At 38.6% G+C, this 13,297-nt stretch overlaps 2 protein-coding genes and 1 long non-coding RNA gene across 10 annotated transcripts in view; 1 reads left to right on the top strand and 2 right to left on the bottom strand.

The window, feature by feature from the left end:
- Nucleotides 1-13,297, top strand: part of LOC138911201 (uncharacterized) — a 54,561-nt gene that overhangs the window by 16,799 nt on the left and 24,465 nt on the right. The window contains exon 4 of the long non-coding RNA XR_011416596.1: nucleotides 12,420-12,475. This is a non-coding gene — a long non-coding RNA (uncharacterized lncRNA). The remainder of the gene's footprint in view (nucleotides 1-12,419; nucleotides 12,476-13,297) is intronic.
- Cyp6a16 (Cytochrome P450 6a16) lies at nucleotides 3,438-5,907 on the bottom strand. Its single transcript, XM_002051383.4, has 2 exons — nucleotides 4,759-5,907; nucleotides 3,438-3,953 (listed from the first exon to the last, which is right to left on the bottom strand). Exons 1-2 carry the CDS (start codon nucleotides 5,828-5,830, stop codon nucleotides 3,490-3,492), a joined length of 1,536 nt encoding a protein of 511 aa, XP_002051419.1. The 5' UTR covers nucleotides 5,831-5,907; the 3' UTR covers nucleotides 3,438-3,489.
- DIP-theta (Dpr-interacting protein theta) overlaps nucleotides 9,051-13,297 on the bottom strand; it is a 58,064-nt gene continuing 53,817 nt past the window's right edge. For 7 of the 8 annotated variants that reach the window (XM_070208931.1, XM_070208932.1, XM_070208934.1 and 4 more), the window contains 2 exons: nucleotides 10,602-11,000; nucleotides 9,051-9,442 (listed from right to left, as the gene is read on the bottom strand). In XM_070208931.1, coding sequence (XP_070065032.1) covers nucleotides 10,801-11,000 — 200 coding nt within the window. In that variant the 3' untranslated portion in view covers nucleotides 9,051-9,442; nucleotides 10,602-10,800. Of the gene's footprint in view, nucleotides 9,443-9,495; nucleotides 9,565-10,601; nucleotides 11,001-13,297 lie in introns of all 8 variants that reach the window. The other variant, XM_070208929.1, reaches the window with a different exon arrangement.

Here is a 13,297-nt window from a genome sequence, read left to right as displayed (position 1 = left end):
TTGGCCCACAAAAGGGAAATTGGCAATTAAAAGTGCATAAAATAAGCTAATTATACGAAATGATGTCAGCTAAGCGAAACCCATTAGCACAAGTGAAATGTCCTGATATGGCAGCGGGACAATTAAATAACAACAAATAATGCACGACTCGAAAGGATTTATTCGCAAAGAAACATGTGCTATATTATGGTGTCTGCACAGGAACTAATAGATATTCCTTTGTCATGCTCTAAAATTCTAAAAATATTGTCTTGATATAAATTGATTTTTCGTTGCTTTCACCCTTTTCTTAAGGCGTCTCTCTTAAGGTTTCTTAGTCTGGATTTGTGTGGACACACTGGCAGCTTAAGAGCTCAGCTTAGCTCGCACTCTCTGCCTCTCTCTCTCTCTCTCTGCCAAATATTAGGCTCTCCCGCTGCACAAATATTCAGCTCCGCTGCGACAAATAGAACTAATTGAGTTTGAGCTTTGATCCGTTATAAAATTGTCATCTCTCACGGCTTAAGCTCTGTTTGTGTGTTATATATTTGGGCACACTGGCAGCTTAAGAGTTCGATTTAGTGCGCTCTCTCTGTCTCTCATTCAGAGGCAAACTGCTATTTATTTAGCTCTCCCTCCCAAAGACTCAGCCCCGCCGATTCAACAAATCGAGCTGAACTAGTTGCAGCCTCCTCTCTCTGTCGGCACTGGCTCTATTTATGTGTAAGACTTCGGCTTGGCTCTTTCTCTCACCGAAGCGAGCTCTCTCACGACACAAATACTCAGCCTCGATTTGACAAATCGAGCTGTTTCAATTGAAACTTCGATCAGTCATAAAATTGTCGCCTCACGATAATAATGGATTTGTTTCTGTCAAGTTGCATTTTGATATTTTTATTTCTGCACATATTCGTCAAATTGTTACAGTGGATCGGTCATGATTTACGTTTTATTTATGGTCTGCTCATGTGCTGCTTCAGTCCATGTTTCGGGCTATGCAAAAAACTGTGCCAACTGCTGCGGCATTTATTCGAATTAGTTCTGGAGTAAATCGTGCGAGTTTGCAATGTACAAATACAATTTGTTTTTAATTGCAAGATATTTCAAATAATTGTTAAATTGTTGGAGTTTTTTTTTTTTTTTTAACAATAAAAGTCAAGAATTATAAGTTTTGTGGAATTTACGATTTCTTTTTAATTACGTAAGTATGTCATTAATTTTGTTTGTCTATTCAAATTTTCTAATTCGAACATGCCACAAAGTCATGATCTAGGCCAGACTTTGATTTGCTTCAATTAGTTTTTTCTGCATAAGAATCGCTCCACACATTCCACATTTCATTGAACTCAGCAATTTCTCGGGAACTTTCGAGCTCTCAAGAACGTTTTAACAAATAAAAAAAAATTCATTTTCAAGGAGTATTTTTATCTATATATATGTAATTTATTTGATTATTTTATTTATTTATTTTTTTATTTATTTATTTGAATATGATTTGATTTTTATTTTATTTATTTTTGTTATAAGTATCTAATATATAATGAATTTCAACAAAGATCTTTCAATATTTGTTTAATTAAAAAACAGTTTCATATGACTGTATTCCATCGATTTTCCACTTTTATGGGTGGAATGCTCTTCAACTGTTTAACAGTCCATAAAGTGACTAGAGTACAAATTTCCGCTTTCAGCTCTTGGAGTTTTGAGCTGTGCGCAAATTATCAATCAGTCAGTCAGTCAGTCAGTCAGTCAGCCATTCAGTCAATCTGTGTAGCAGAGCAGAGTCCTTTCTGACTTGCCTGCTCCTGATTAATGTCACCCACACATTATTTCAGGCTGCCTACGAATGTGCAACAGTATCGTTGGGTCTCCCCCGCCCTCTCTCCGCTCTCTCTCTCTCTCTCTCTCTCTCTCTCTCTCTGCCCTCACACCTCCCCTATCGACACCCTGTCTCATAGTTTCCGTAACTAATCGCTAAAATCAGCAAATGCGAAGCTGAAGCTTGCAGCCAGCCTTTGTTGCTAGTCTGAACACGCAGTCATAAATTTAATATGACACCTACAAGAGTTTCCATGCATCAAAGTTCTCTCATTTTCCAGCTCCCCCCTCTCTGTCTCTCTCTCTCTCTCACTCCCACTCCCACTCTGTCTCGCTTGTGAGCTGCGTGACGCAGTGTTGCCAACTGCGGCTTCAAAAAAGAGGCCAAGCAATATGTGCAAAAATAGCTAAAATAGCTGATTAAGCTTTTTTAACATTAACAAGCAATTGTGATTGAGAAGAACAAAAAAAAGCTAAATCAGTTTTAAATTTCAGTTGTTTTCGACTGACGAACTTCTAATTTACCTGGAAACTAGCTGAATGGGTATTACAAGCTGCTAGTGCTGTTTATATAGCTACAAATATGGCTAAATTTGATTATAACATTAATTGGGCAACACTGGCGGCTAGTATGCCATAAATAAACCAGAAAATAGCTAAAATTGTACAACATTTTAGAAAACAGCCAAATTGATGTTACTTCTTGTTTTCGTCAGACAAGCTGTGAAAAAATTTAAATTTAACTAGAAATTAGCAGTTGTCTATTATGTCCTTTAGATGCCAAAATTTCGCTTATTTCGTTTTAAATTTTAACGAGCCAAATGATACGGGGAAATGGCTAAATGGGCAACACTGGTGACGAGGATTCCCTAAAAGTACCAGAAAATAGCTAATTTATTATAAAATTACAAAGCTTGAAAATTGTCATTCACAAACCATGAAACTGTATGGACGGTACCAGCCGTACTTGACTGGCCGGAAAATAGCTAAAATATTATAACATTTTAACTAGCCATATTTAGCAGCAGATTGGACAACAATTGTGGCTGGTAATTGTCAAAAACATGCCAGAAAATAGCTATATTTGTTTAAAATTGTAAGTAGCCAAATGTAGCTAGAAAATAGCTAAAGCCGCAACACTGTCTGCAGCACATCAAGTGCATTCATTATTCACACATATTCTGCTAATTAGCAAAATATTGTAAATGTTTGGATTTATGTGAGCGACACACACACACACACACACACACACACACACACACACACACACACACACACACACACACGCATACTGGAACCAATTGCTGCAGGTAGAAGCAGTGCATCAAGTGTGTTGCCGCATGGGTTTTTGGTCAGCTCACATGCTCATGTGTCTGTGCGTGTGTGTGTGTGCGTGTGTGTGTGTGTGCGTGTGTGGGTGTCATTTGTGTGATTTAGTGCCCGGAGGTGTCAGTGTCGGTTGACGCTGACTGAGCAGCAGGAACAGCAGCAGCTGGGGCAGCTGCTTTGCGGCGTCTATAAATTTTGGTTTGCCTTTCAATCGACCGCCAAAAGGCTTCAATTTGATTGAATTTTCTGCTCACATATCGCGACGCCAGTTTTCAGGTTTCAATTTCTACCGCATTCGAGCGTACGCAGTATTTGTTTATGCAGCATTATTTTGCTTGAGTTTTGTTATTGTTTTTATTGAATTTATTTACATTCGTCGCGACTGTTTGTCTGAAGTCGATCCACACGCAGTCGGACACCCTCGCCGGGCACCAGCAGTAGGTTCTTGTTGCTAATGGCCAGCTCCTTGGGTCCGTCGGGCGGCAGACTGAAGCGGTAACGGCTCAGCAATGTGATCAGGCCCACCTTCACCTGCATGCGCCCAAAGCGCAGTCCGATGCAGTTGCGCGGCCCATCGCCGAAGCCGAGGAAGGCCAACGGATGACGCTGCTGGCAGGCGGCCGCCTCGAAACGTTCCGGTCGAAATTCATGGGGTTCCGGATAGATCTCCGGATCGTAGTGTATGGCACGCACCGGTATATGCACTTTTATGCCGCGCTCCAGCACTATGTGCCCGTCCGACTCGTACCCCTCGTCGCTGGGCAGCTTGTAGTCCTCGGAGGGAACGCGGGTCAGCGAGGCCAGAGCCGGGTATTTACGCAGAGTCTCTGTAAGAGTTCATTATTATTTGGTAATTACGAGAAATACTCTGGTAGATATTTAGTATATTACAAAAGTATTTAAAATCAAATTCTATACACTTAGCTGGAAATAATTACGATCTGTGTGAGTCGAATTTTCTCTGCGAGGAATCTGAAGATATTGCAAAATAATACTCGAAAATGAATTTGAGCACGAAATGTTACCTAATTTTAAAACAAAGAACTAAACGAAACAGTTTTGTACAAACGTTTCTCACTATTTTTCCACACTTGCTGATGGACTTTGAGAAAACTCTCTTGAAATCCGTGAAAACTTAAGTTATCAGTCAGTCAGTCACCCAGGGTAAACATTTATATATAATGAGATATAGATATAGCTGATCCGGCCAACTCTTGCTATGAAGGTAGACTGAGGCACAGATTTGTCCATATCAGCCCCTGATACTAATAAAGAGGCATCATCATATAGTTATATAGTATTCAGTCTAGTCTGCTTCTTGTAAACGCTTTCACACTTTGAGTCGAATAATGGGCTCAGCTTGTTGGGCCTTCGATGTGAACTTTGTTTCTCTAAAAAATCGGCTGTGTTTTGTTTACTTGTCGAGATTATTTTGTTTGCTTTCAGCGCCGACAGACTTGTTCTGGGGCCCAGTTCGACAGTTTGTTAAGCAAATAATTTTTGGCTGACTCAAACTTTTGTCTTCTGTCCAGATGTATCTCGAATATTTGTTATCTAAAACCCTTATCAATTGCCAGGCAAGCGACTATTGCTGCTTATCTATTTAGTTTCGAGTTTAATCTGAGCACTAACCGTTTATCACTTGATCCAAGTACGGCATCTCCATCATGGCCTCGTAAGTTAGTTTTCCATGTACTTGCAGCACGCGGCGAATTTCTTCTCTCAATTTTTGCTGTATTGATCGATTTTTGGCCAGCTCGAAGAGCGCGTAGCTCATGTTGCTGGAGCTGGTCTCAAAGCCGGCAATAAAGAAAACGAATACCTGTGCGGCCAGCTGCTCCACGGACAAGCCCATCTTCTGATCCGTGCGGCGCAGATCAAGCAGCAGATCCATGAAATCATTGCGCCTAATTTTCTCACGCTCCCGCAGCTCAACTGTGTCACGGACCAGGCGCAGAAAGAAGTCCGTGTACTCCTGGTCGAAGGTGCGCATCTTGATGTGCAGCCTCAGCAGAAGTTTCATGTAGTTCACCTTGAACAGATTCCAGCGCACGTTGCGCTTCTGATTGGCAAACAGCTTGCGTGCCAGCACCCGAAACTGAGCCTGCGGATCCTTAAGGCTGTTGCACTCAATGCCAAAGGCGCAGCTGCCAATCACATCCACTGTGTAGCGGCCCAGCAGATCGTGCAGCTCCAAGGTGCTGCCTGCCTCTGATACCTCCTGCTCGAAGGTCTCCTCCAGCTGCTGGGCCACGCCGGTTATTGTGCTGAACATGTACTTGATCTTGCCGCTGGTAAATGTGGGCGACAGCTTTGTACGCAGCGCCCGCCATTCCTCGCCGTGCAGATTGAACAGATGGCCGGCCAGCGGATTCTCTGGCAGATTCAGCGGCGTATTCGAGCGATCCACAAATTTATTAAAGTCCTTGATGAGTATGGCCTTCACCAGATCCAGATCGGTCACCACGGCTATGGGTCGTAAAAATAGATAGGTGCCAGCCACGCGACTTTTACCCTTGAACGCGTCGTAGGTCTCCTGCAGCAGCTCGCTGAGATGCACGGACTTCAGCTTGAAAATGTGGCCGAACAGAAAATGTGGACGCAGCTGCCGCACGCCCTGCAGCTCCCAATAGTTGTAACAGTGCCGCAAACAGCCCAGCACAATTACGAGCAGCGAGCTCAACAAGACCAGCGTGAAGTCCATGCTTGAATTGAACTGAAACTGAAACTGAAACTTTAACTAAAATTGAAATGGCAGAGGCTGCTGCAGATCAACGACTGACTGACTGAGCGCTCTCTGATATATTTATACACGCTGATAAGAAGTAGACTCTAGACTCTAGACCTAGACTCGTCGTTACACTTTATCATTCGCATGATGACTTCATGACAATGCCCTGCAAGTGGGTAGGTAGCATTTTTGGTTGTTCTGGCAAATTGTCACGCTTGCTACAACCGCATATTCGTATGCTAAATGTTTAGAATGCGGTAAAATGCATTTTTGAAATTAGAGGCTTGTGCAAGGATCTTGTGTAAAGGATCTAGAAATTGCACTGAAATCGGACTGTAAATACTGAAGCTATTCAAGAATGCATTTCGTGTTGGATGAAATAGAATATACATTTGATTGGCAAAACATTTAGCTTAGATGCTGCTAGGCCCTGGTTGGATTTTCCAAGCCTTATCTCGAAGAACGGCTTCTTTAGCTTAAGGCTAAAAGTTATTTGATTCCAACGTTTTGGGATTTATTTAAAAATATGATAAAATGCCTTGCCGAAAAAAAGGTGATTTTGGCTTAAATTAAAACTTATTATCTCTGATATTTTACAATACTGAAAGAGTATTTAAAATGCGGTATACCAAAATTATCGACTTGTTTTGGTTTTATCTAGTTGCAATGGGCTTGCAAAAATGACTTTGACGTCACAATATGCAAATAATTAGCATGCGTGCATTTAAATTAAGATACAGATAATATATTATGATAAATTATGTAATTTTAAGTAAGCACTTTTTCACAGATTCACTTTTCAGAGCCGAGTCTTTTGGGATAGACATAGAGAAAGATGCTAAGTAACTTAGCTGATTAGCAGCACACTTTCAGATAACAACTATTATCTTTAAGCATATATATATTTTGGCACAATCCAAAAGTCTGAACAAATAATGATTGCTTCACAGTCTGAGTCAGCGCCGAATAAAAAACATTTGAGCCTAAGCAAATAAATTGCAAGCATTTGTGTCGCCTAAGAGTTCGGCAAATATTCAATTTCACACCGAGAACTGGGAAATTAAATGTTAGAAACGCTAAATGCTAGCCTTGGAGAAGGTATTATTATTTTGAAGGAGGCCTCATCTATACCATGGAATATTTATATTATAGATCATCATTAGCTGCAGCATTATGCACAAAAGTGAATGCGTGGTTCAGCGATTTTAGAAATTCCAACCATAACTGTGGAAATGTGTTTATTATCAGTTAAAAAATTTAATTTCAATGGTTTGTGTAAAAATTGATTTGATACGTTTTTCGAAAAAATTGCCCACTCTTGGTTGAAAAGTACGAATGAAAGTTTACTCTTCGGCTTCAAGCTTCTCACCACAAGCCTAACATGGGCGAATACCGTTTATTCAAACTGTTTTTTTTTTTAAATTCTACCTTATTCATATTTTCAAGTATATATATATCAATTCGTTTATTGTAATTCCCTTATATTTCTTCTGGAATTTTTTGTAAGTCATTATTTTAATCTTAAAAATATTTATTTCTTACATATATTTAAATTTGTGTATATTATTATATATAAATAAATTTTAATGACAGCGTTTTGTTCTTCCTGTCAAAATTTAACATTACCGTTAACTGTTATTGCTAACAGTTACAAAAAGCTTAAAAGCCTTAAATGGTTAAAAGCTAACTTAATCTAAGCTAAGGCCATGGTGAATTGCGTGCTGAAAGCTTTGGGACATTTTCAAAGCTTTCGTAATATTCACCACACTGTCATCTATTCCATATAAAATTTCCTTTATTTTCCTTCAGTTTTATAACTGAAAATATAGTTCAAATTGTAAACTCAATTTTCTTAGGTCAACTTATTTGCAGATTAAAATGCAACAAAACAAAATATTGAAAATAAAGAAAATAATATGAATCATGAAAATAAGTGGAAATGGAAACAAATCGTCAAATAAACTGAATCGCGCCTCTACCAGAGCAAACATATGAATTGTGTACATTGTGTACATTGACATTTTTTCCAACAAATTAACACGCCAGACAAACAATTTATTAACGAAATAATTTGAGTTGAACATGATTAAACGGATCAATGACAGGCATATGTGCATATGTGCATTGATATATATATTTGATTACAATGCAAATTGACTTTGTCAATTGCACGATTAAATAACAAATATTGTGTCATAAATCGACAGGTGTGCAGCAAACAGCCTAGAGGACAGCTCGGCTAAGTTGACACCTCAATAAATTGTAAATTAATTGTGCACAGTGTTTGTCATGAAGTAAGCCTCAAAAAGTGCTGCCTACCTTTAAGCCCAATATCGATACTTTGTCAAATGCTATTCGCACACAGTTTTCGCCCAATAGGTTGTCAGCTCTTTTACCTTTGTGTGTGTGCGTGTGTGTGTGGCTGGCTGTGTGGTCTTTGTCGGCGCTTGGTTAGGTGCCGAGAATTTCGCTCTCCATTCTGGCCATGCGGCACATGCTCTTATTAACTTGCCTTTTGTGCGGACTGCCGCGGGAAAGGGTTAAAAGGTGGCAAAGGGGCGAAAGGCACAGGCGATTGCATAATCCCACACATGCCAATTTTTTCCACTTCCCTTCTTTTTTTTTGCTATTTGCGGGGCAACGCGTGTGAAAATGCAACCAAATTGCCGCGGTAGCGATTTTTACGACCCGCAGCGCAGCGCTTTCCACAAGGGGTATATTGACTAAGGGGTCAGCTGCATTTCACTTTCACAGCCAACTTTAAACTTTCTTTCGCTTTCAGCTATTTCGCAACGTAAGAAAAAATCCAAAGATGCTCTTTGCTTGTCTTCAACAAGCTCTGAAATTCTTTTCTTTCAGATTCTTTAAAGCCAAAGTTATTATTTATTAAATTTAGAAAATATTCTGAGCTAACTGCAAGAGCTTTCTTTATATTAAACTTTTAAGCTTTATAAACAACATTTCCGAATACAAAAATTAATTTTGAATGAGCATCCATATACTTATATCTCGTATTTCAACCGTCAGCATTATGAATTGTTTGCATTTTGTAACAAAACTCTAAATTTGAGTTTAGTTTACAGGGTATCCGCTAGTTAAGTGCTTTTTTCCAGTTTATTTGGATTGTCGGTCCTCGTATACCCTTGAGCAAAAACTAGCCACGTTGGACGTGCTTTTAATTGGCCGCTCGTGAGTTTATGAGGGCAGCAGCAGACATTTAATTTATTTTAATAATTATGAACTTTTTTTTTTTGTTATTTAATTTTGTAGTAGTTAGCTCTGCGTTTTTTAAATTAAATTATAAACTCGTTGGCGTTACGCATTTTTTTTTTTGTTTGTTAGCTACCGACTTCATAATGAAACATTTCGCCAAGTGGGCCGATGGCGTAAAAAATTGATGGCAAACGTAAACAAACTTTTCGCGTGGGCAAGCGGCAAAAGGGCAAGGGGCAAAGGTTTCGGAATTCGGCAGTTGGGCACACATTTTGTGGTTCATAACATTTTGTTCATTTGCCGGCATTTCTAAAAGTCGGATTTTAAAACAGGTGTCGTCCATGGGTGGCGTCAGCACAAATTGTGCTGGGGCTGAAATAGATATGGATGAATGGATAAAAAGATAGATATATCAATGTAGATACATAAATACATAGCTTGAAATATGGGTAGATTGATCAATAGGCGCTTCGATAGACAGTTCGATATCACAACTATCAGATATATAGATAGGTAGGTAGGTAGATTGACATATATATAGATATAGATAGATATATGTAGATAGATATATAAATAAATAGAGATAGATAGATATATCGATAGATAGATCAATAGATTGATCGTTTGATAGATGATAGATTGATAGATAGATTGATTGATTGACAGATTGATAGATTAATAGGTTAATAGATTAATAGATTTATAGATAGATAGATAGATAGATATGCATAGTGAGATAGATAGATTGATAGAAACAGATTATCATTTACTCCTCACAAATCGATACTGCAAATTAAATTTATTTTCCCTATATGATTCTGAAGGAAGGTCAATAAATAAATTGTTTAGTTGCTATGCTTAGTTTCCTTTTGGCCTTTGTGAAGCCGATTGTATTTTGACCCTTGAGGGTCGCTTACAACTCAAGGCGGGTTGCTGGTTCGAATTGTCAATAATTTAACTGATTGCCAGACCTGGATGATTATTGTTACAATAACGTTGACTTGCTTGCGTGAATTAAAAGCTAGCAAATTGAAGTTGTGTCCTTCCGCTTTTAATTTAAAGTTCAGTTTAAATAATTAAAGACGGCATTTTTATTTGTTTCTTTTGAAATTAAAATTACAATATATATACGTATATTTATATTTATATATATAAACAATGTTGCGGTGCACGTAAAAGAAGCTTACATGAGTCTTAAATAAAATGGGCTCTAGCAACATTTCATTGACAGTTGGTTGACTTTGTTTAACCACTCGACTTAGCCTAGATTTAAATGTAGCTTTAGTTTCGGTTTTAGTTTTAGTTTTAGTTTTAAGTTGTGGTTCGTTAGCTGTTGTACCTATTTCATATACACAAACCGTAGTCAATGCTAAGCTTAAAGACGTCTATGTAATTTGCAAATTGCGATTCGCATCGAATTTTACATGCTAATACTTTGTATTTCCGTTGTATCTATCAGAACCTGTGTGTTTGTGTGTGTGTGTGTGCGTGTTTGTGTGCGGACAGCATTCGAAAACCCTTTTCAACTTACGCGCTAAACAACAACAACTTTTTACATTTATTTCAATTTCGAATTAAGCACTAAATAAAAATGTCAACTAACATTTTCCGTGTGACCAAATCGACATGTGACATTTTTCGCTTACAAACTAGGATTTCGCTTAGGATTACGACATCATTTTATTTTTGTTGCTTTTGTACAAATTACACTTAAAGTTTGCTACACATTTTTAGGCCTGCCACGCCCCCAGGTAGACAGCGAGGACTAGGGTTAACAATTTGGTGGATCTGCGGCTGTTGTAGAGTGGCCCAGCAGCAGCCCAGCCCTTGAGGTCCTGCATGCGATCCATTTCATCGGTCAGCGATTTGGCATCATGTTTCAGCGGGTTGTTCTTGCCATCCGCCCGATAGGTGGCGCTGTTATCGGGCACTGGGTATATTTGAGGGAGAGAGAGAGAGCAAAACATATCGTTTGAGTTAGAAGATGTATAGATAGGCTAGAAGCAATTAACCGGCGTTGCCTGGTTCAACTTGCTGCTGAATTTGAGCCAGCGATCTTTCTCTTGTTAGTTCAATGCTCAGACACATTAGTCCGCACGTTTGCCTCCAATTCAGTCAGTCATTCAGTCGGGACAGCCTCACTTATATATATATTGATTGACTGATATTTATAGCTAGATAAGATTGTCTGGTTCTGGGTCTGGTCTGGGTCTGGTCTGGGTCTGGTTTGGGTCTGGTCTGGGTCTGGGTCTGTGTCTGTTGCTTAATCAAAAGCCGTATGCCTTTATTTTACGTGCCTGGTTTTTATGATGTGCCCTTTCATAACTCTGGCCGCCATATTGCCGGCAGTTGGGCTGCCAATCGAATGTCCTTTTTCAATTATGCGCTTGCCACACGCCAGCGAGCATAAACAATAGACAGGATGCGTTTATGGCCAGTCATTTGTAGCAAGCGGGCAATGCGAAAGGATAAAATACACACACACACACACACACACACACACAACAACAGACAGAGGCAGGATGCAGGGCACAGCACACAAAACCAAACAGTTTGTTTGTCAAGTCAGACCCCAATGGAAACGTATTGCATATAAAAAGGACACAAGTTTGACTGTATTGCCGACTGCTCCACTTATTTATAACATTCGCACTTATACAGTTTTCCATTTTGGTTCGAAAATCGAAAGTATTTTCCCCATTGGCGCACATTTTGTTTCAATTTCACTTGGCAGCTACGAAAATTGTTTCGATTTTTATTGCTTAAGTGCGTTAAACCCTTGCGCCAGGACATGCACTCCACAAAAAAAAAAAAAAAAACAAGAAATCAGCTTGGTTTGAGGGCCTCTGTATTGTTTTTTTGCCATCAATTTATCCTGCAGCTTTTTGGGTTTTTTCTTCTGCTCTTGCTCTTGTTTTTTTTTTTTTTTTTTTTTTTTTTTTACATATCTGTTTTGATGCTTTTTTGTTTTATTTTTTTGCCTGGTTGTTTGTTTTCCTGGCAATCTGTTTCATTGGACAGTTTGTTTGTGTGTCTTGCAGCTACGAATGTGGTGCGGCTGGCTCGGAGCAGGCAGCTCCTGCGGGCGGATTCTTGAATATTTTATTTGTTTGACTTGCTGTAGGCAGCAATTGGTCATTAGGAGCCTTGTTCGGAGCCGTGCGGTTGCGGCTTGTGGCTGCAAACTCAGCTGCCATTTACAATTTACGCAAATTGGCGACAAATTTTAGAGTAAATAAAAGTCAATATCTAACGATTATTTGAAGTACGTGAAGCGGCAAATACATTTGCCCTCGCAAAAAGACATAATCAATAAAAAGAAAATTATTTATTTCCAACTATATTGCAGATATTGTGGCAATGATGACGAACTTAATCCAAGCTCCGCTACACTCATGTTGTATGGTAAGCGATGTTTTTACTAACTTAGTTAAAATTCTAGTCAGCAATATTTTGTTGTTGTTTTATTTTTACTATTTGAGAGAAATGCCCGACTAGGCGATATCCTGCACCTTTTTCTGCCAACAAGAAATTTATTTATCTTAATGCTCCAGACATAGGAAGCCATAAAATGAAAGACATTTGGTCTCTATATACTCTTATTGAAGCTAAATATCAAATTTGGTGACTCTTGGACGTAATCGTTCAAATATTCAGGTTCTGAGTTTTACGCCTTCATACAGACAGAGTTAAATTTGCACAATGTGGTCGAAGATGCTTTCTGCTTCAGCCTGCACAAAACATCATACCATTTCGAAAAGTTTCAAAAGCGGGAGACAATATTATATTAAAAGAATAAAGAAATTAATTATAGAATAGAAGGCTACACAATAATAATTAATAATTAATAAAATCACATGTAATAGACAAATTAGAGAGTTAGTAAAATGAACTCCATGATCTCATTTTGTAGCCTGTCCGGAAAGCAAAAAGAAAGTTAACTGAAGGACACTTTAAACGTTTTATAATAATAACTTGAATACATTTCGAATTCGAAATGCTTGTAAATTTAAATATGTTTATTTTACATAAATTCTTTCGCATAGATGCGCTTTCCATGAGCCATAACCAAAGTAAGCAAGTCGAACTTCATTGCATTGAACTAAGTTTGTCATAAATGTGAAATATCGCATGGAGTGTCCTTTTTATATATACATATATATATATATATATTGTATTTGCTATTTCTAAGCAGAGTTTGGTTCGTTTTGTTTTTAACGAGGAACC

The sequence above is a fragment of the Drosophila virilis genome, chromosome 4 (genome assembly GCF_030788295.1).
Source record: "Drosophila virilis strain 15010-1051.87 chromosome 4, Dvir_AGI_RSII-ME, whole genome shotgun sequence".
In the NCBI taxonomy this organism is placed as follows: Eukaryota; Metazoa; Arthropoda; class Insecta; order Diptera; family Drosophilidae; genus Drosophila; species Drosophila virilis.
The sequence above is the reverse complement of the archived record's forward strand: the minus strand, read 5'-3'. Positions and strand labels throughout refer to the sequence as shown.